This window comes from Oncorhynchus gorbuscha, linkage group LG03, assembly GCF_021184085.1.
Source record: "Oncorhynchus gorbuscha isolate QuinsamMale2020 ecotype Even-year linkage group LG03, OgorEven_v1.0, whole genome shotgun sequence".
Classification (NCBI taxonomy): Eukaryota; Metazoa; Chordata; class Actinopteri; order Salmoniformes; family Salmonidae; genus Oncorhynchus; species Oncorhynchus gorbuscha.
Window position 1 is genome coordinate 52,019,647 of NC_060175.1, and position 21,254 is coordinate 52,040,900.

The window sequence follows — 21,254 nt, forward strand, 5'->3', positions numbered from 1 at the left end:
CCCAGTCACGCTGCTGTTTGGAAGAGACGATGGCCAGCTGCTGTCCAAGCGTTTTGTTGAAGCGCTCCACAAGGCCATCACTTTGAGGATGGAGAGGAGTAGTGCGGGTCTTGTGCATACCCAGCCTCTCACACATGGTGGCGAACACACGGGACTCAAAGTTTCTGCCTTGGTCGCTGTGGGTGGACTCTGCAGCTCCAAACCTGCTGAACATCCCCGCTGTCAGGGCGTCGACGATGGTCTCTGCCTCCTGGTCAGGCAGAGCATAGGCCTCGGGCCATTTTGTGAAATAGTCCATGGCCGTGAGCACCCAGCGGTTTCCACTGTCTGTGGAAACAACTACATCCACTCCCACCCTCTCCATGGGAGCCCCCACTGGGAACTGTTGGAGCTGAGCATGAGAGTGGCCTGGGGGGCCCTTTCTCGCTGTGCAGTTGTCACAGCGGCGACAAAAGTCCTCCACATCCCTCTTGTGCTGCCCCCAGTAGAAGCCCTGACGGAGACGACGCAGTGTTTTTGTGACCCCAAAGTGTCCAGTCCCCACCCCCCCATGAGTACTCTGGAGCACAGCCTCCCGCAATGCTTTTGGGACCACCACCTGCCACCTCTCCTCTCCCGTAGCTGACTCCTTCCATGCCCGCTGTAGCACGCCATCAGCCAGCCGCAGTCTCTCAAACTTCGACCACAACCCTTTGGTCGCGAGTGAGAGCGCTATCACCTCTTCCCATGGTGGCCTCACCTGCGCCTCTACCCACTGTAGCACTGGCTGTAGGTCTGTGTCCCGTCCCTGCTGCTGCCGCCATTCAGCCACGTCGACAGTCTGCAGCTCACAGCAGACAGGCCCGCTCGCCCGACACACTGTGGCACAGACACCCTCCTCTGCCCGCAGCTCTCTCTCCCGTCCCTCTCTCCGTTCACAGTGGCGGCAGCCGTCTGCAGTACAGGGCCGACGGGACATGGCGTCGGCGTTGGAGTGGCGTGCCCCTGCCCTGTGCACCACCGTGAAGTCATACGGCTGAAGCTCCTCCAACCAGCGTGCCACCTGCCCCTCTGGCTCTCTGAAAGACATGAGCCACTGGAGAGCAGAGTGGTCAGTCCTTACAGTAAAGGGCAGACCACCCAGGTAGTACTTGAAGTGTTTGACGGAAGCCACAACAGCCAAGAGCTCCCGCCGGGTGACACAGTAGCGGCGCTCATGTTTGTCAAATGTTTTGCTGAAGTACGCCACCACTCTCTCCCCCTCTGGCCCCACCTGGGCCAGCACCCCACCCATGCCCACATTGCTCGCGTCTGTGTCCAGGATAAAGGGCAAGGTGAGGTCAGGGGGCGAGCACGGGGGCCTCGATCAGTGCACGTTTGAGGGTGTTGAACGCCTCCTCACACTCCACTGTCCAAGTGAAAGCCTTGTCCTTCGGCAGCAGGCGGTTCAGTGGAGCAGCAACGCTTGAGAAGCCCCGTACAAACCTCCTGTAGTACGAGGCCAGGCCCAGGAAGCTCTTCAGCTGACGCTGGTCGGTGGGGGTGGGCCAGTCTCTGACAGCCCCTACCTTGTCCTCCATGGTGCTGATCCCCTCCTTCCCCACTCGGTGGCCCAAGAAGGACACCTCTCTCCTCATGAAGTGGCACTTCTCGGGGTGGAGCTTCAGACCTGCGGCAGCCACCCTCTCCAGCACACGCCGTAGCGCCCCCAGGGCTGACTGGAAGGAGCTGCCATGGGCCAGGATGTCATCGAGGTATACCAGACACTGCTGTCGGGGATGCCATCCAGCACCCTGTCCATCAAACGCTCAAAAGTAGCTGGAGCGTTGCACAGGCCAAAGCACAGGACCTTGAACTGCCAGTGTCCTCTGTTAGTGGAGAACGCAGTTTTGGCTCTGGCCTCTGGGGAGAGGGGCACCTGCCAGTAGCCACTGCGGAGGTCTAGTGAGGAGAACCAGGAGGACCCCTAACCAGGTCCAGCGACTCATCGATACGTGGTATGGGGTATGAGTCCTTCCTGGTTACCTCATTCAGCCGCCTGTAGTCCGCACAGAACCTCAGCTTGCCCCCCTTCTTCGGAACCATGACGACTGGCGCCGCCCAGGGGCTGTCTGAGGGCTCAATGAAGTCTGCCCGCTGCATCTCCAACACAGCCTTGTCTGCCGCCTCCTGGCGTGCCAGCGGGATACGGCGGGGACGCATCTTGATGGGTCGAGCATCACCTGTGTCGATCTCATGCTGCACCAGATGAGTCTGACCCACCTCTTCCTCACTCAACGCAAAGCTGTCTCTGAATTCAAACAGCAACTGCCACAACCATTCCTGCTGCTCAGGGTCAAGACCAACACAGTTCCTCCCCCATATCTCCCTCACTGCAGACAGTGTCCTCTCCTCTCCCATCTGGGGTAGCTGGGCTGGGGGGGGTGCGACCCGGGCTCACAGAGGGCTGTGTCATGGAGGTAGCTGGGGGAATGTAACACACCGCCGTAGGTGACAGGGGGACTGGGGAAAAGTCACACACAGCTGTGGGGGAGGGGGCGCAGCCATGAGTCTCTGCTGCTTTAACTGTTGGAGTAAAGGATTTGTTGGGTTGAGTGAATGTGACATTAGGGGGGGCCATGGTGACTTCCGTCCCTCCCTGGAAGCTCAGTGTGCCCCTATTTAGGTCTAACTGGCAGCCTGTGCTCCTAAGAAAGTCCAACCCCAGGATACAAGGGTCCTGCACAGCCGCCACCCACACAGGATGACGCACAGTCCTGCCCCCTACTGTCAGAGTCATTATTCCCTTCCCTTTCATGGGTGCCAGCTCACCTGTGACTGTGCGGAGCTGCACAGTTGTAGTAGAGTCCAACCTGGCACAATATCTGGCCTCACCAGGGTTACTGTGGACCCAGTGTCCACCAGGGCGGAGCAGGGCACCCCCTCCACAGTGACAGGGACATGACAAAAGTCCCCAACACAGGTCCGGCCCACCACAACAACAGGCTCCATCCGCTTGCCCTCGTCTGCTTCTGGGGGAAGTGGAGCCTTGCTTCCCCGTCTGTGCCGGTGGGCTCCTCCTGAAGATGATGGTGGTTGGGATAGAAAGCCAGGGGTCCGCACTACCTGGTCTATGCAGACCCCGAGCCGTTTCCCTGAGCTCTGGGGGACATGGGGCAAACTCGGCGCAGATGGCCTGGCTGGCCACAACCCCAGCAGACCCTGGGACCAGGGCGTGTGTTTCGTTCCGCCTGTAGCGACACAGCACGAATGAGTTTTGTCATTTCGGCCACCCAAGCAGGCTTTTCCGGCTCCGGGCTGCTCTGCCCCCCAGCTCGCACAGAGGGTGTGTCTCCCTGCACCCCCACCAAAGCCCCAGCTGAAGCCCCAGCCCACACCAGCTCCCTCTCCAAAGCCATCTCCAAGGCTGTCTGCAATGACTCAGGATGAGCCAGCTGGGTCTGTATGCGCAGCTCCGTAGGAGAGAGCGCCTGTATGAACTGGTCCCGTGCTAGCTCGCTCTGCACGGAGGGGGGCATGTGAGCATATGCCCGCCGAGAGAGGCTCTCAATGTCATTAGCTAGCACCCGTAGAGGCTCTCCAGGCTGCCTGCGTCTATTACTCAGTTCGGAGCGCAGTAGCCCGGGCTGTACACACTGTCCATAGCGCCTCCTCAGTGCTCCCACTAAAGCCCCATAATCATGCCTGTCCTCGGGGCTAATCAATATCAAACAGGCCAGAGCTTCATCCGTGAGGCATAAAGCCAACTGCAGTGCCCTTTCTTCATCCGACCACCCCCTAAAATGAGCTAACAGTTCAAACTGAGCATGAAAAGCTTCCCAATCCGCCTTACCGGAATACTTCGGGGTCTTAACAGATACGGACGCAGCCGGGAACTGGGCGCCGCCATGTTTGTTTACATCCTGAGCCCCAGATTCCTCATCACGCCGCGTCGACGTCACCACTTCGGTCCGCCCACCAGAATCCGTGCGAAATACATTCGACAAAGCACTCATGCCCGCTTCAGCCGCCATCGCTCTAACGTCCTCCCTCAAGCGGCCTCTGCGCTCCGACGCCCTGGCGATCTCCTCAGACAGAGCCCCCGACGTCCATTCACACGCACCTCCTTGGCCATAATCGTCCCCTACCTCCACCTTCACTTTCGGATTCCCTCGAAGCATTTTCAATCCCCGTTCTCACCTACGGTAGCTAGCCACATAAGTTAGCTAGCTAGCTGGCTAACTTGTATCAACGTTTTTACTTCTGACACCAATGTAATGACCCGACTAGATCATAAAGGAACAATTGTCCAGACAGAGGCTTGAGTTTACGAATTGACGGTTTATTACACCAACTTTACACAGGCTACTGTTTGGGCCGTAGCACACGCCAAATAGATGACACAAGCCAATCGTGACCTTCTCTTGTGAAGCCCAGACGTAAGAGAGAGAGAACAAAGGCTGAACCTGGTCTTAACTTCCAATGCTCCACCCCCCCTCCACGCCACTCCGCCAACCACCAGGATGCCCGGCATCAGAACATTCCAGGCATTCCCGTGATTGGCAGATAGCAGGTTGATTGTCAGGTCGGACCCCGCGAACACCGGGTACTGGTCAGTACAACACAACCACCTCCTAGCCTAACACATAACACACAGCTGTCTGTGCGGGTCGCTACAATACGTTTCGTAATGGTTAGGTTGTTATGAGTGCACTGATATAAGTGAACGAAACCAACTCAATTGTTCCTGCTGTTCAGGCGCGTACCTGCCCTTTCATTGTCTAGAATGGTCCCACCACTTCCCTAACCTTCCACCTTTGAGGACATGTATGTATATTGTATGTATATTGTTAGAGCGATCACTCGACTATCTTATAATATAATGGATACCCTTCGATTCTATGAAAGTTTCGGTGCAGTGCTGTAACGTCCGAATTTTGAACCAGCCGGCTTCAAAGGTAGGCTCTGGTGACATCTAGTGGTTGATAATTGCCTACTACATCGCTCTATACAGTCGGGTTGCCTCCCACAAAGCTCATTGGTCTTGATTTCACATGGCCTACTGTAATTTATTGGAAACATCCATTTTGAAAATCCAGGTTTTTTGACGATGGAAAGATAATAATATTCATATTGATTATGATGTCCAGGTCTGGACTATTAGAGAGAACTGTGAGGGGTGTTCCTTGAGGTTTCCTACACTAAATGATCTCCTGACCCCTTAATGAACACATGTTGCCTATCTATGGTAGGACGTCTCTGATGGAGGAGACAACCATCTCTCCGTCGACACGGGCGCCGTGTTTGCTCCCTCTCTCCGTAATACAGTCCTGTGGATGCAGCACTTCTGTAGACACAAGTGGTGAATGCAGAAAGTCTCATCCTATAAGTGTGTGTGTGTGTGTGTGTGTGTGTGTGTGTGTGTGTGTGTGTGTGTGTGTGTGTGTGTGTGTGTGTGTGTGTGTGTGTGTGTGTGTGTGTGTGTGTGTGTGTGTGTGTGTGTGTGTGTGTGTGTGTGTGTGTGTGTGTGTGTAGGAGAGAGGAGAGAGAAGACAGAACCAGATGCATTGCAATCCATCGACTGCATCCTTATGTAATACATGTATCACTAGCCACTTTAACTATGCCACTTTGTTTACTTTGTCTACATACTCATCTCATATGTATATACTGTACTCGATACCATCTACTGTATGCTGCCCTGTACCATCACTCATTCATATATCCTTATGTACATATTCTTTATCCCCTTACACTGTGTGTATAAGACAGTAATTTTGGAATTGTTAGTTAGATTACTTGTTGGTTATTACTGCATTGTCGGAACTAGAAGCACAAGCATTTCGCTACATTCGCATTAACATCTGCTAACCATGTGTATGTGACAAATACAATTTGATTTGATTTGTCATGATAATCTCCCCACCAACGCAGAGACCTTTTATAGCAAGAGATGTTTATTTTAAAAAAAAAGTCTACTACAAGAACTAGACATATAATTATATAAGACCTATTTGATTAAGCTACTATTGCTATTACTGTACAATATTGTACCAGAAAAACAGTGTACCTCTGTAATGTACAACATTGTATGTACAAAGTACATCGTAACATAGGATTCTCCGGTAATACAGAGACAACTATAAATATATTTGACATTACAGTCATTTTTTAATTTTTTTTTAGGTCCCGTGTTTTCAAAATGGGCAAGAAATGCATATTTAACAATAGTTCAATCAGAATTTTAAAAATCATCATCGCTCAAATCAGTCCGTGAGCACACTGTAATTTCAAGTGTGCGATGAATGATTTGAGCTCAACTGATAATACGGTGTGGAGACTGAGGCTCCCGGCTCCTATACAGCGAAGCCAGGTGAACAGAGACTCCAACCACAAAGCATCACCCATGAGTGTGTGTTCGTATGACATGTGTGTTGATGCCTAATCGCCCCAGTGGCCAAAGATGAGGTAAGGAGAGCAACCCTATGTAAAACACATCTGAAAATACACACAGAGATAAAACCCTATGTAAAACACATCTGAAAATACACACAGAGATAAAACATTACATTTAAGAAATCAACCACCTGTTACAGAGCATTTGGGATTGCAATAATACAATTATATACCTGGGGTTTGCAGGATGGGGAGGAAGGAATAAGGGAGGAACTAGAGGTGTGTGTCTGTGGGAACAGAGGGAGAATGCTAGGAGAAGGAGAAAGGTACTAAGAGAGGAGGGTGATAAGGAGAGGGGGAAAGACAGAAACTGTCTGAACTCGTTGTTCTTCTCTTCTCCCCTGAGGGTTCTCTTGAGCCCTGTCATTGACGATCCTGATCTCAGACCGGGCGTTAGAGCTGTCAATCACTAGAGCATCCCGCCCTCCCACTGACCTTGACCAATCAAAACATTCTGTCACATTCTGTCACAAATCAGAGTTCGGACTACAGAAAAATGCAAATGATGTCACCGTGACAGACAGGACAGGACCGTTTTGACGTTGACCACGCGACAGTCAGAGTAACAGATAGTTAGGGAGCCACAGCAGAGGTTCTCTTAAAGACGAGCACCACAGAACAGGCCTCTGGGCTGTTGCTTTAACTCATGTCATTGGGTTATATAAATCCCAATAAATGATTGGACGCTGGTCCGCCAATGATACACACCAATGCTCTTGGTAGAGGAACGAGAGAGTGACACTTTTCCAGAAATGGCTGAAATGACTGGGACTGAGTACTAGTCAGTCACACAAACATTAAGCCTAGTGAGGCAGTGGCTCTGGTGACACAGGAAGTGGCTCTGCTGTCTGTGGTGTCCCCTTCCTGTTGGTCCCCCTGTCCCCAGAAAGCTGCCATTAGTTGGTTCCCTTCATGATGCGCAGTTAATGGGCAAATCCACTTAAACTATAATTTGGTATTTGTTTAGTCCACTGTTGATACAGTCCCAAAATGTTTTGAAGGTCAACAGTCAAGTTTTCAAGATGTTGGGAGTTTCAAGAAGCAAAGTGTCTCCGGCCGCATCATCATTGATGACGCAAATTATCCTGAAAAATGTTTCGCTTGCCAGCAGTCAAGTTCGGGACTGTATCAGCAGTGGACTAATGAAACAAACACCAAATGATTGTTTTGAGTGGGTTCTCCCTTTACGTTTCAGTTCTAAGAGCTGTGCAGAGTCCCTGACAGACACGGTCCAGTATGACATATTCTGAGGATTAACTAACAACTGGGAGAAAAGAAGCATTATGTAATTATTCCAAATGTGCTTGACGAGGTTTTGTTTGTGCTCGTATCTAAACAAACTCTTCCACCTCACTGAGATTCCTCGTCTGCACTTTTCCAGTTAATAATCATGATTATTAAACATTAAACAAGGTAAAACAAACATGTTTGAGGATTTTGTTCGGAGTCATCATTTGCGTGTAGCTGGTCGAAGAGGTGCATTGCTTGTATTGTAGAGAGACGCAGTCAGTCAGTCAGTCAGTCAGCACTGCGACTGCTGTGGCCCCAGCATGCGAGGAGAACCTGAAATGGCATTTAGCTGCCACAGAACACACACACACACACACGTCATGCATGCGTGTGTGTGTGTTCTACTTCTGTAATAGAGTGTATATTAATGCTGGGAATCTAAGGGAGAGAGAAGCAGCAGGCCTGGCATGCTGCTGAGTTTTTGAGTCTCTGTCAGACTCTTATTGCTAAAGAAAGGGGGGGTTATTGAGCAAGGCCACATCGTGCCCTTATGCACCAGCAGGTGGCACTGCTGTAAAGCCAGACAAGCATTGCGTTGCACTATGTTGGTTGTACCGAATGTCGAACAGGGCTATTCAATTCTGGTCCTGGAGGGTCCCGTCACTACTGCATTCAATTCTAGGGACTTCTTCCCAGCCGGGAAACAGGTGATTGGACTCTCTGGCAAATCGATGGCATCAGATGGTCAATCAATTTCCACTTAGTAAAGAGAACCAGCATTACTTTGGCCACTGAGGGCCGCTAATTGAAAAGCCCGGATGTCGAGTCCAGGAGAGTACAGTAGAAAAGACCCTCGTGTAAAGCAACTCTACGGGTTAGCGTTTTGTGTTATGATGAATCTCCACAACACGCCGCTTGCTGCCCAGACACCTCGGAGGATCAGAGATGTAACCTAGCTCTCTCCTCCTCACATAGAAGCAGGGATTCCCCCTGCACTCTACTCCAGAGCTTTTCTATCGGCGATATAGCCCGGCTTTTCACCGGAGTTGCTGCATCTTCTAGTCCTCTGTCCCTCCATCCATCTGTCAGTCCAACTCTCTCACTCTCTGTCCAGGCTGGCAGATCCAGTCTTGCCCCAGTCTTGAAGCAGCAGAGTGAACAGGTCACAGAGTTTCTACAGAGTTAGTTAGGGTTCTCTGTTTCCACAGTCGGTCTGTGTGTTCTCAGAGAGTGTGGAATCCAGGAGTCACACTGCCACACACACAGCCAACCAGGTGAACCACTCCTCCCGTCCACTCCAGTATTCTCAAGGTTAGTTGGGGATAAATGTCCTTAAATGTCACCATCTATTTAAAATCAAACGGTGCTCTCACTCAAGTGTAAGGTATGCCACACACACACACCTCATACACACACACACCTCACACACACCTCACACAGGCACACCTCACACCGGTATATACAGTACAGGCGCCATATCTCTTTTTGTCAGGCTGTTTGTCCATTTGGATGCCTTATTTGATTTTCTGTATTAGTCCATGTCAGTCAGAAGGTAGGTGTGATGACTGAAGCTACCAAGAGGGGGCAGAGTTGAGTCAAGGATGCTTTACATATGGTTCGGGGGTTTTCCCCATAAATGGTTAAGAGTTTGCGAGGGTAAGCTGATCCAAGATTGGAGCTATCCCACTTATTACTGGGGCGAGAGGAGATGGAGACAGGGTGTGAGGATCGAAGGGGAGTGTGTGTGTGTGTGTGTGTGTGTGTGTGTGTGTGTGTGTGTGTGTGTGTGTGTGTGTGTGTGTGTGTGTGTGTGTGTGTGTGTGTGTGTGTGTGTGTGTGTGTGTGTGTGTGTGTGTGTGTGTGTGTGTGTGTGTGTGTGTGTGTGTGTGTGTGTGTGTGTGTGTGTGTGTGAGAGAGTGCCCTCAGGCAGGGCAGGACTTGTCATTAGGTTGGGGTGGGGGTGGGGGTGGAGGGGTTGGGGGGACAGTGGTGGTTGGGGAGCCCATAGCCGGACTGCCGCCTCCTCCACCCTTGGGGAAAACCACCGGCTTGGGCCGCGTGGCTGGAGGGCGAGGCTCTCGGAAGGAGGGAGTGGAGGCAGAGAGGGCTGAGGAGGCGAGAGAGGAGGATGCGGAAGAGGGCAGGGGGCTCCTGGGTTTGGAGGGCCGGAAGGAGGAGGGGACGTCGCTAGCGGACGAGGCGCTGCGTTGGAGGGGGTGTGAGTGTGGAGGCCCTGCGCCCTCGCTGTCCCTCAGCAGACGGGAGTGGAGGGGACTGGAGGGCTCGGACGCCCCGCCACCCCCACACACACCCTTCAGCTGCTCCAGTGTGTCCAGCACCACGTCGGGGGTGTGCGTGTGCTTGACACTGCTCTGCCTCTCCAGCTCTTTCAGCTCACTCAGAGCAGAGCTCATAGCCGCCTCGATATCCTGAAACAGGAGACGTCGGACAGATACAAATCAGAATACACACGAGCACACATTTGCCTGAGGGGTGAGGGGTCAAAGGTGAGAGGTGCGGTGTCAGAGGTCAGAGACGGGCGCACCTGTGAGGTGGGCTCCATCTGAGCGATGACCTCAGGATCCAGGGGCCGGTGGTTGCTGAAGCTCTTAGAGCGGCCCGTGGTAGTCGCCTTGCAGAACTGAGGGCTCTCCACCTACACAACAAATGAGAGTCGTTGCAATCAGCAATAACAAGAATGAACAGAGAACAGTGGAGGCTGCTGAGGGGAGGACAGCTCATAACAATGGCTGGAAGGGCATCAAACAACATGGAAACACCGTGTTTGATGTCTTTGGTACGACTCCATTGACTCGTTCCAGCCATTAGTATGAGTCGTCCTCCCCTCAGCAGCCTCCACCGACAGATAATAAGACCCAACAACTGAAAAGAGCGATAGTACGGCACTAATGGAAGCAATGTTTTTGACGCTACCTTGGTCTTGAGAGAGGAGTGGCGCGTGATCGAGGAGTTGAGGACACTGTGGGCGCTGACCGGTCGCTTGTCGCCGCCCTCCTTCACCAGAGCCCCTCCCACTGGCAGACTGGCCGTCCTTACGCCCCCTCCTGTCGCCCCAGACAGGGACACATCACCCCCCTGGACTCCCTCAGACCCCCAAAAGGTCCTACGGATACTCCCCAACTCAGGCCTCTTCCTCATCCTGACACAGAGAGGTGGGGGGGAGAAAGAAAATTGAAGGCGAGAGAGAGAGAGAGAGAGAGAGAGAGAGAGAGAGAGAGAGAGAGAGAGAGAGAGAGAGAGAGAGAGAGAGAGAGAAGGAGAAAGAGAGAAAGAGGGAAAGAGGGAGAAAGAGGGAAAGAGAGAGAAAAGAGAGAAAGAGAGAAAGAGGGAGAGAGAAAAAGAGGGAGAGAGAGAAAGAAAGAAAAAGAGAAACCAGGGAGAGATCAGAATGGTTAGTGAGAAGGTGAAAACAGACCGAGATCTGATTGGGTCAGTGAAGGTGTAAATGACGAGATGCTGTACTGTGATTGATTGATGCCGGGTGTGTCTTACTTGTTGAGGTTGGCTAGGTAGATGTCTGCTACATGAGCTCCAGTAGGAGAGGCAGCAGTGCCCCTAGTAGACACTCTCTCCTCCTGCAACTCCGCTTCAGTCTTCGGACTGCCTCTGCCCCCGTCCGGCCTGGAACACACAACCATCAGACTACAGCCAAGCCAACTAGAACTCCTTTCTCTCATCATCTTCTCTATGTTGGTCTGTACTGGTCCATACTGGTTTGTACTGGTCTAAACGGATCTATACTGATCTGGACAGGTCTGTACTGGTCTAAAGTGGTTTGTACTGGTTTATTCTGAGCTGAACAGGTCTGTACTGGTCTGAAACCTTCTGTACTAGTGTAAACTGGTGTCCACTGGTCTTGTGGTTTCTTACATGTCCTGAACCACTATGTACTGGTGAGGCACCAGTCCATCCACTCCGTTGTGTCGGCCCTCCCACCAGTCATCACTGGCTCGCTGGAAAAGGAGGAGAGACGCGCCCTTCTTAAATGACAGCTCCTGGTTGGTCCGTCCGGAGAAGTCGAAGCGAGCAATGGCCTCTATTGGGTCCGATTCTGAAACGACCAACGAGCCTGAGAGTCAGAGAGAGTGTAGGAAGGGGGAGGGAGAAATAAAGAGAGAGAGAAATGGGGGGGTGGACAGGGGGAGAAACAGGGAAGAGTGAGGGGAGAAATGGAAAGAGAGGGGAGAAACAGAAGAGAGAGGGGAGAAACAGAAGAGAGAGGGGAGAAACAGAAGAGAGAGGGGAGAAACAGAAGAGAGAGGGGAGAAACAGAAGAGAGAGGGAGAAACAGAAGAGAGAGGGGAGAAACAGAAGAGAGGGGGGAAACAGAGGAGAGGGGAGAAACAGAAGAGAGAGGGGAGAAACAGAAGAGAGGGAGAAACAGAAGAGAGAGAGGGAGAAACAGAAGAGAGAGGGAGAAACAGAAGAGAGAGAGGAGAAACGGAAGAGAGGGGAGAAACAGAAGAGAGAGGGGAGAAACAGGGAAAAGAGAAAAGAGAGGGGAGAAACAGAATAGAGAGGGGAGAAACAGAAGAGAGGGGAGAAACAGAAGAGAGAGGAGAGAAACAGAAGAGAGGGGAGAAACAGAAGAGAGAGGGAGAAACAGAAGAGAGAGAAACAGGAGAAACAAGGGAAACAGGGGAGAGGAGAAACAGAAGAGAGGGGAGAAACAGAAGAGAGAGGGGAGAAACAGAAGAGAGGGGAGAAACAGAAGGGGGAGAAACAGAAGAGAGGGGAGAAACAGAAGAGAGAGGGAGAAAAACAGAAGAGAGAGAGGGAGAAACAGAAGAGAGAGGGGAGAAACAGAAGAGAGAGGGGAGAAACAGAAGAGAGGGGAGAAACAGAAGAGAGGGAGAAACAGGGAGGGGAAAACAGAAGAGAGAGGGAGAACAAGGGAGGGAGAGGGGAGAAAGAGGGGAGAAACAGAAGAGAGAGGGAGAAACAGAAGGAGAAAACAGGGGAGGGAGAGGGGAGAAACAGAAGAGAGGGAGAAACAGAAGAGAGAGGGGAGAAACAGAAGAGAGAGGGGAGAAACAGAAGAGAGAGGGGAGAAACAGGGAAAGAGAGAGAAACAGAGAGAGAAACAGAAGAGAGGGGAGAAAACAGAAGAGAGAGGGAGAAACAGAAGAGAGGGGAGAAACAGAAGAGAGGAGAAACAGAAGAGAGGGGAGAAACAGAGGGGAGAGAGGGGAGAAACAGAAGAGAGAGGGGAGAAACAAACAGAAGAGAGGAGAAACAGAAGAGAGGAGAAACAGAAGAGAGAGGGGAGAAACAGAAGAGAGAGGGGAGAAACAGAAGAGAGGGGGAGAAACAGAGAGAGAGGGAGAAACAGAGGGAGAGAGAGGGAGAAGAGGGGAGAAACAGAAGAGAGAAACAGAGAGAGGGGAGAAACAGGGGAGAGGAGAGAGAGGGAGAAACAGAAAGAGGGGAGAAACAGGGGAGAGAGAGAGGGGAGAAACAGAAGAGAGAGGGGGAGAAACAGAAACAGAGGGGGAGAAACAGAAGAGAGAGGGGAGAAACAGAAGAGAGAGGGGAGAAACAGAAGAGAGAGGGAGAAACAGGGAAAAGAGAAAAAGGAGAAACAGAAGGAGAGGAGAAACAGAAGAGAAACAGAAGGAGAAACAGAAGAGAGGGGAGAAACAGAAGAGAGAGGAAGAGAGAAAACAGAAGAGAGAGGGGAGAAACAGAAGAGAGAGGAAACAGAAGAGAGAAACAGAAGAGAGAGGGGAGAAACAGAAGAGAGGAGGAGAAACAGAAGAGAGGGGAGAAACAGAAGAAACAGAGAGGAGGGAGAGAAACAGGGGAGAGAGGGAGAAACAGAGGGAGAAACAGAGGGAGGGAGAGGGGGAGAGAAAGAGGGGAGAAACAGAAGAGAGAGGGGGAGAGAGGGGAGAAACAGGGGAGGGAGAGGGGGGAGAAACAAGGAAAAGAAACAGGGGAGAAACAGGGGAGAGAGAGGGGGAGAAACAAGGGAGAGAGGGGAGAAAGGGAAGGGAGGGAGAAACAGAAGAGAAAGGGGAGAAACATGGGAGAGAAACAGGGAAGAGAGGAGAAACAGGGAAAAGAGAGGGGAGAAACGGGGGGAGAGGGAAGAAACAGAAGAGAGAGGGAAGAAACAGAAGAGAGAGGGGAGAAACAGAAGAGAGAGGGGAGAAACAGAAGAGAGAGCGGAGAAACGGAAGAGAGGGGAGAAACAGAAGAGAGGGGAGAAACAGAAGAGAGAGGGGAGAAACAGAAGGGAGAAACAGAAGAGAGAAACAGAAGGGGAGAAACAGAAGAGAGAGGGAGAAACAGAAGAGAGAGGGGAGAAACAGAAGAGAGGGGAGAAACAGAAGAGAGAGGGAGAAACAGAAGAGAGAGGAGAAACAGAAGAGAGAGGGGAGAAACAGAAGAGAGAGGGAGAAACAGAAGAGAGAGGGGAGAAACAGAAGAGAGAGGGGAGAAACAGAAGAGAGGGGAGAAACAGAAGATAGAGGGGAGAAACAGAAGAGAGAGAGGGGAGAAAGAGGGGAGAAACAGGGGAGAGAGAGGGGAGAAACAAGGAAAAGAGGGGAGAAACAGGGGAGAGAGAGGGGAGAAAGGGGAGAAACAGAAGAGAAAGGGGAGAAACAGGGGAGAGAGAGGGGAGAAAGAGGAGAAACAGAAGAGAAAGGGGAGAAACAGGGGAGAGAGAGGGGAGAAACAAGAGAGAGAGCGGGGAGAAACAGAAGAGAGAGAGGGGAGACAGGGGAGAAACAGGGGAGAGAGAGGGGAGAAGCAAGGAAAAGAGGGGAGAAACAGGGGAGAGAGAGGGGAGAAACAGAAGAGAGGAGAAACAGGGAAAAGAGAGGGGAGAAATGGGGGGAGAGGGGAGAAACAGGGGAGAGAGGGGAGAAACAGAAGAGAGAGGGGAGAAACAGAAGATAGAGGGGAGAAATAGAAGAGAGGGGAGAAACAGAAGATAGAGGGGAGAAATAGAAGAGAGGGGAGAAACAGAAGATAGAGGGGAGAAACAGAAGAGAGAGAGGGGAGAAAGAGGGGAGAAACAGAAGAGAGGGGAGAAACAGGGGAGAAAGAGGGAAGAAGAGAGGCGGGGAGAAACAGAAGAGAGAGAGGGAGAGACAGGGGAGAAACAGGGGAGAAAGAGAGGGAGAAACAAGGAAAGAGGGGAGAAACAGGGAGAGAGAGGGAGAAACAGAAGAGAGGAGAAACAGGGAAAAGAGAGGGAGAAACAGAAGGGGGAGAGGGGAGAAACAGGGGAGAGAGGGAGAAACAGAAGAGAGAGGGGAGAAACAGAAGATAGAGGGAAACAGAGAAATAGAAGAGAGAGAAACAGAAGATAGAGGGAAAAATAGAGAGGGGAGAAAACAGAAGAGAGAGGGAGAAACAGAAGAGAGAGAGGGGAGAGAGGGGAGAAACAGAAGAGAGAGGGGAGAGAAGAAACAGGGAGAGAGAGGGGAGAAACAAGGAGAAGAGAGGGAAAACAGAGAGAGGAGAGAAACAGAAGAGAGAGGGGGGGAGAAACAGAAGAGAGAGGAGAAACAGAAGAGAGGGGGAGAAACAGAAGAGAGAGGGGAGAAACAGAAGAGAGAGGGGAGAAACAGAAGAGAGAGGGGAGAAACAGAAGAGAGAGGGGAGAAAACAGGGGAGAGAGAGAGGGGGAAAACAGAAGAGAGAGGGGGAGAAACAGAAGAGAGAGAGGGGAGAAACAGGGGAAGAGAGAGGGGAGAGGAGAAACAGGGAAAGAGAAGAAACAGAAGAGAGAGGGGAGAAACAGAAGAGAGGGGGAGAAACAGGGAAAAGAGAGGGGGAGAAATGGGGGAGAGGGAGAAACAGGGGAGAGAGGGAGAAACAGAAGAGAGAGGGGAGAAACAGAAGATAGAGGGAGGAGAAATAGAAGAGAGGGAGAAACAGAAGAGAGGGGAGAAACAGAAGAGAGGGGAGAAACAGAAGAGAGAGGGGAGAAACAGAAGAGAGAGAGGGGAGAAACAGAAGAGAGGGGAGAAACAGAAGAGAGAGGGGAGAAACAGGGGAGAGAGAGGAGAAACAAGAGAGAGAGAGAAACAGAAGAGAGAGGGGAGAAACAGAAGAGAGAGGGGAAACAGAAGAGAGAGAAACAGAGAGAGGGGGAGAAACAGGGGAGAGAGAAGGAGAAGCAAGGAAAAGAGGGGGAGAAACAGGGGAGAGAGAAGGGAGAAAGAAACAGAAGAGAAGAGGGAGAAACAGGGAAGAAACAGAGAGGGGAGAAATGGGGGGGAGAGGGGGAGAAACAGGGGAGAGGGGAGAAACAGAAGAGAGAGGGGAGAGAAGACAGAAGATAGAGGGAGAAATAGAAGAGAGGGAGAAACAGAAGAGAGAGGGAGAAATAGAAGAGAGGGGAGAAACAGAAGATAGAGGGGAGAAACAGAAGAGAGAGGGGAGAAAGAGGGGAGAAACAGAAGAGAGAGGGGAGACAGGGGAGAAACAGGGGAGAGAGGGGAGAAACAAGGAAAAGGGAGGAGAAACAGGGGAGAAGAGGGGAGAAAGAGGGAGAAACAGGAAAGAGAGAGGGGAGAAACAGGGAGAGAGAGAAACAGGGAAGAAACAGGGAAGAGAGGAGAAACAGGGAAAAGAGAGGGGAGAAACGGGGGAGGGAGAGGGGAGAAACAGGGGAGAGAGGGGAGAAACAGAAGAGAGAGGGGAGAAACAGAAGAGAGAGGGGAGAAACAGAAGAGAGGGAGAAACAGAAGAGAGAGGGGAGAAACAGAAGAGAGAGGGGAGAAACAGAAGAGAAACAGAAGAGAGAGGGGAGAAAACAGAAGAGAGAGGGAGAAACAGGGAAGAGAGGGGAGAAACAGAAGAGAGAGGAGAAACAGAAGAGAGAGGGGAGAAACAGAAGAGAGGGGGAGAAACAGAAGAGAGAAACAGAAGAGGAGGGGAGAAACAGAAGAGAGAGGGGAGAAACAGAAGAGAGAGGGGAGAAACAGGGAGAGAGAGGAGAGAAAGAAAGAGAGAGGAGAAACAGAAGAGAGAGGGAGAAACAGAAGAGAGAGGGGAGAGAAACAGAAGAGAGAGGGGAGAAACAGAGGAGAGAGGGGAGAAACAGAAGAGAGAGGGGAGAAACAGAAGAGAGAGGGGAGAAACAGAAGAGAGGGGGAGAAACAGAAGAGAGAGGGGAGAAACAGAAGAGAGAGGGGAGAAACAGAAGAGAGAGGGGAGAAACAGAAGAGAGAGGAGAAACAGAGGGGAGAAACAGGAAGAGAGAAACAGAGAGGGAGAAACAGAAGAGAGAGGAAAAGAAGAGAGGGAGAAACAGAAGAGGGGGAGAAGAGAAGAAACAGAAGAGAGAGGGAGAAACAGAAGAGAGAAACAGAAGAGAAGAGGAGAAAACAGAGAGGAGAGAAGAGAGAGGGAGAAAGAAGAGAGAGGGGAGAAACAGAAGAGAAAGGGGAGAAACAGGGGAGAGAGAGGGGAAAACAAGAGAGAGAGCGGGGAGAAACAGAAGAGAGAGAGGGGAGACAGGGGAGAAACAGGGGAGAGAGAGGGGAGAAGCAAGGAAAAGAGGGGAGAAACAGGGGAGAGAGAGGGGAGAAACAGAAGAGAGGAGAAACAGGGAAAAGAGAGGGGAGAAATGGGGGGAGAGGGGAGAAACAGGGGAGAGAGGGGAGAAACAGAAGAGAGAGGGGAGAAAACAGAAGAAGGGGAAACAGAAGATAGGGGAGAAACAGAAGAGAGGAGAAACAGAAGATAGAGGGGAGAAATAGAAGAGAGGGGAGAAACAGAAGATAGAGGGGAGAAACAGAAGAGAGAGAGGGGAGAAAGAGGGGAGAAACAGAAGAGAGAGGGGAGACAGGGGAGAAACAGGGGAGAGAGAGGGGGAGAAACAAGGAAAAGAGGGGAGAAACAGGGGAGAGAGGGGAGAAAGAGGGGAGAAACAGGAAAGAGAGAGGGGAGAAACAGGGGAGAGAGAGGGAAGAAACAGGGAAGAGAGGAGAAACAGGGAAAAGAGAGGGGAGAAACGGGGGGAGAGGGGAGAAACAGGGGAGAGAGGGGAGAAACAGAAGAGAGAGGGGAGAAACAGAAGAGAGAGGGGAGAAACAGAAGAGAGAGAAACAGAGGAGAAAGAAACAGAAGAGAGAGGGGGGAGAAACAGAAGGGGGAGAAAGATGGGAGAAACAGAGGGGAGGAGAGAGAAACAGAAGGGGGGAGAAACAGAAGAGAGGGGGAGAAACAGAAGAGAGAGGGGGAGAAACAGAAGAGAGAGAGAAACAGAAGAGGAGGGGAGAAACAGAAGAGAGAGGGGAAACAGAAGAGAAAGAAACAGAAGAGAGAGGGGAGAAACAGAAGAAGAGGGGAGAAACAGAAGAGAGAGGGGAGAAACAGAAGAGAGAGAAGGGGGGAGAAACAGAAGAGAGAGAGAAAGAGAAGAGAGAGGGAGAAACAGAAGAGAGAGAGAGAAGGGAGAAACAGAAGAGAGAGGAAGAGAGGGAGAAACAGAAGAGAGGGGAGAAACAGAAGAGAGAGAAACAGGGAGAAACAGAGGGGAGAAACAGAGAGGGGGAGAAACAGAAGAGGGGAGAAACAGAAGAGAGAAACAGAGAGGAGGGGAGAAACAGAAGAGAGAGGGGAGAAACAGAAGAGAAACAGAAGAGAGAGGGAGAAACAGAAGAGAGAGGGGAGAAACAGAAGAGAAACAGAAGAGGGGGAGAAACAGAAGAGAGAGGGAGAGAAACAGAAGAGAGAGGGGAGAAACAGAAGAGAGAGAGGAGAAACAGAAGAGAGAGGGGAGAAACAGAAGAGAGAGAGGAGAAACAGAAGAGAGAGGGGAGAAACAGAAGAGAGAGGGGAGAAACAGGGGAGAGAGAGAGGAGAAACAAGGGAGGGAGAGGGGAGAAAGAGGGGAGAAACAGAAGAGAGAGGGGAGAGAGGGGAGAAACAGGGGAGGGAGAGGGGAGAAACAAGGGGAGAAACAGAAAGAGGGAGAAACAGGGGGAGAAACAGGGGAGAAACAGGGAGAGAGAGGGGAGAAAGGGGAGAAACAGAAGAGAAAGGGGAGAAACAGAGGGGAGAAACAGAGAGAGGGGAGAAACAGAAGAAGGAGGAGAAACAGGGAAAAGAGAGGGGGAGAAACGAGGGAGAGGGGAGAAACAGAAGAGAGAGGGAGAAACAGAGGGAAGAAACAGAAGAGAAACAGAGGGAAGAAACAGAAGAGAGAGGGGAGAAACAGAAGAGAGAGAAGGGAGAAACAGAAGAGAAGAGAGGGGGAGAAACAGAAGAGGAAGAAGAGAGAGGGGAGAAACAGAAGAGAGGGGAGAAACAGAAGAGAGAGGGGAGAAACAGAGAGGGGAGAAACAGAAGAGGAGGGGAGAAACAGAAGAGAGAGAGAAACAGAAGGGGAGAAGAGAGGGGAGAAACAGGGAGAGAAACAGAAGAGAGAGGGAGAAACAGAAAACAGAAGAGAGAGGGGAGAAACAGAAGAGAGAGGAGAAACAGAAGGAGAAACAGAAGAGGAGAAAACAGAAGAGAGAGGGGAGAAACAGAAGAGAGAGGAGAAACAGAGGAGAGAGGGGAGAAACAGAAGAGAGAGGGGAGAAACAGAAGAGAGAAAACAGAAGAGAGAGGGGAGAAACAGAAGAAGAGAGAGGGAGAAAGGGAGAAACAGGGGAGAAACAGGGGAGAGAGAGGGGAGAAACAGAAGAGAAAAGAGGGGGAGAAACAGAAGGGAGAAACAGAGAGAGGGGAGAAACAGAAGAGAGAGAGGGGAGAAACAGGGGAGAGAAGAGAGGGGAGAAACAGAAGAGAGAGGGAGAGAAACAGAAGAGAGAGGGGAGAAACAGAAGAGAGAGGGAGAAACAGAGAGAGGGGAGAAACAGAGAGAGGGGAGGGGAGAAACAGAAGAGAGAGAAACAGGGAGAGAGGGGAGAAACAGAGAGAGAAACAGAAGAGAGGAGAAACAGAAAAGAGAGAGAAACAGAGAGGAGAAACAGAAGAAACAGAAGAGAGAGAGAAACAGAGAGAGGGAGAAACAGAAGAGAGAGAGGAGGGAGAAACAGAAACAGAAGAGAGAGAGAAACAGAAGAGAGAGGGAAACAGAAAAGAGAGAGGGAGAAACAGAAGAGAGGGGAGAAAGAAACAGAAGAGAGAGGGGAGAAACAGAAGAGAGAGGGAGAAACAGAAGAGAGAAACAGAAGGGAGAAACAGAAGAGAGGGGAGAAACAGAAGAGAGAAACAGAAGGAGAAAAACAGAGAAGAGAGGGGAGAAACAGAAGAGAGGGGAGAACAGGGGAGAAACAGAAGAGAGAGAGGGAGAAACAGAAGAGAGAGGGAGAAACAGAAGAGAGAGGGGAGAAAACAGGGGAGAGAGAGGGGAGAAACAAGAAGAGAGAGAGAGCGGGGAGAAACAGAAGAGAGAGAGGGGAGACAAACAGGGGAGAAACAGGGGAGAGAGAGGGGAGAAACAAGGAAAAGAGGGGAGAAACAGGGGAGAGAGAGGGGAAAACAGAAGAGAGGGAGAAACAGGGAAAAGAGAGGGGAGAAATGGGGGAGAGAGGGGAGAAACAGGGGAGAGAGGGGAGAAACAGAAGAGAGAAACAGGGAGAAACAGAAACAGAGGGGAGAAAGAAGGGGGGAGAAACAGAAGAGAGGGGGGAGAAACAGAAGATAGAGGGGAGAAATAGAAGAGAGGGGAGAAACAGAAGATAGAGGGGAGAAACAGAAGAGAGAGAGGGGAGAAAGAGGGGAGAAACAGAAGAGAGAGGGGAGACAGGGGAGAAACCAGAGGGAGAGAGAGGGGAGAAACAAGGAAAAGAGGGGAGAAACAGGGGAGAGAGAGGGGAGAAAGAGGGGAGAAACAGGAAAGAGAGAGGGGAGAAACAGGGGAGAGAGAGGGAAGAAACAGGGAAGAGAGGAGAAACAGGGAAAAGAGAGGGGAGAAACGGGGGAGAGAGGGGAGAAACAGGGGAGAGAGGGGAGAAACAGAAGAGAGAGGGGAGAAACAGAAGAGAGAGGGGAGAAACAGAAGAGAGAGGGGAGAAACAGAAGAGAGAAGAGAGGGAGAAACAGAGAGAGAGAGGGGAGAAACAGAAGAGAGAGAGGGGAGAGAGAGGGGAGAAACAGAAGAGAGAGAGGGAGAAACAGAAGGGAAGAGAAACAGGGGGGGAAACAGAGAGGGGAGAGAGAGAGGAGAAAACAGAAGAGAGAGGGAGAAACAGGAGAGAGGGGAGAAACAGAAGAGAGAGGGGAGAAACAGAAGAGAGAGAGAGAGAGAGGGAGAAACAGAAGAGAGAGGAGAAACAGAAGAGAGAGGGGAGAAACAGAAGAGAGAGGGAGAAACAGAAGAGAGGGAGAAACAGAAGAGAGAGGAGAAACAGAAGAGAGAGGGGGAGAAACAGAAAGAGAAGAAACAGAGAGGGGAGAAACAGAAGAGAGAGGGGAGAAACAGAAGAGAGAGGGGAGAAACAGAAGAGAGAGGGGAGAAACAGAAGAGAGAGGGGGGGAGAAACAGAAGAGAAACAGAGAGAAACAGAAGAGAGGGAGAGGAGAAACAGAAGAGAGAGGGAGAAACAGAAACAGAAGAGAGAGGGGAGAAACAGAAGAGAGAAACAGGGGAGAAACAGAAGAGAGAGGGAGAA

The 21,254-nt window shown here is 51.2% G+C and overlaps 1 protein-coding gene across 4 annotated transcripts in view; it reads right to left on the bottom strand.

The window, feature by feature from the left end:
• Positions 1-5,895: 5,895 nt before the first annotated feature.
• Positions 5,896-21,254, bottom strand: part of LOC124031521 (SLIT-ROBO Rho GTPase-activating protein 2B-like) — a 153,956-nt gene continuing 138,597 nt past the window's right edge. For 3 of the 4 annotated variants that reach the window (XM_046342859.1, XM_046342856.1, XM_046342858.1), the window contains exons 19-23: positions 11,536-11,734; positions 11,158-11,286; positions 10,579-10,804; positions 10,190-10,300; positions 5,896-10,073 (exon numbers count right to left, since the gene is read on the bottom strand). In XM_046342859.1, the coding sequence (XP_046198815.1) occupies positions 9,567-10,073; positions 10,190-10,300; positions 10,579-10,804; positions 11,158-11,286; positions 11,536-11,734 (1,172 nt within the window). In that variant the 3' untranslated portion in view covers positions 5,896-9,566. The remainder of the gene's footprint in view (positions 10,074-10,189; positions 10,301-10,578; positions 10,805-11,157; positions 11,287-11,535; positions 11,735-21,254) is intronic. The other variant, XM_046342857.1, reaches the window with a different exon arrangement.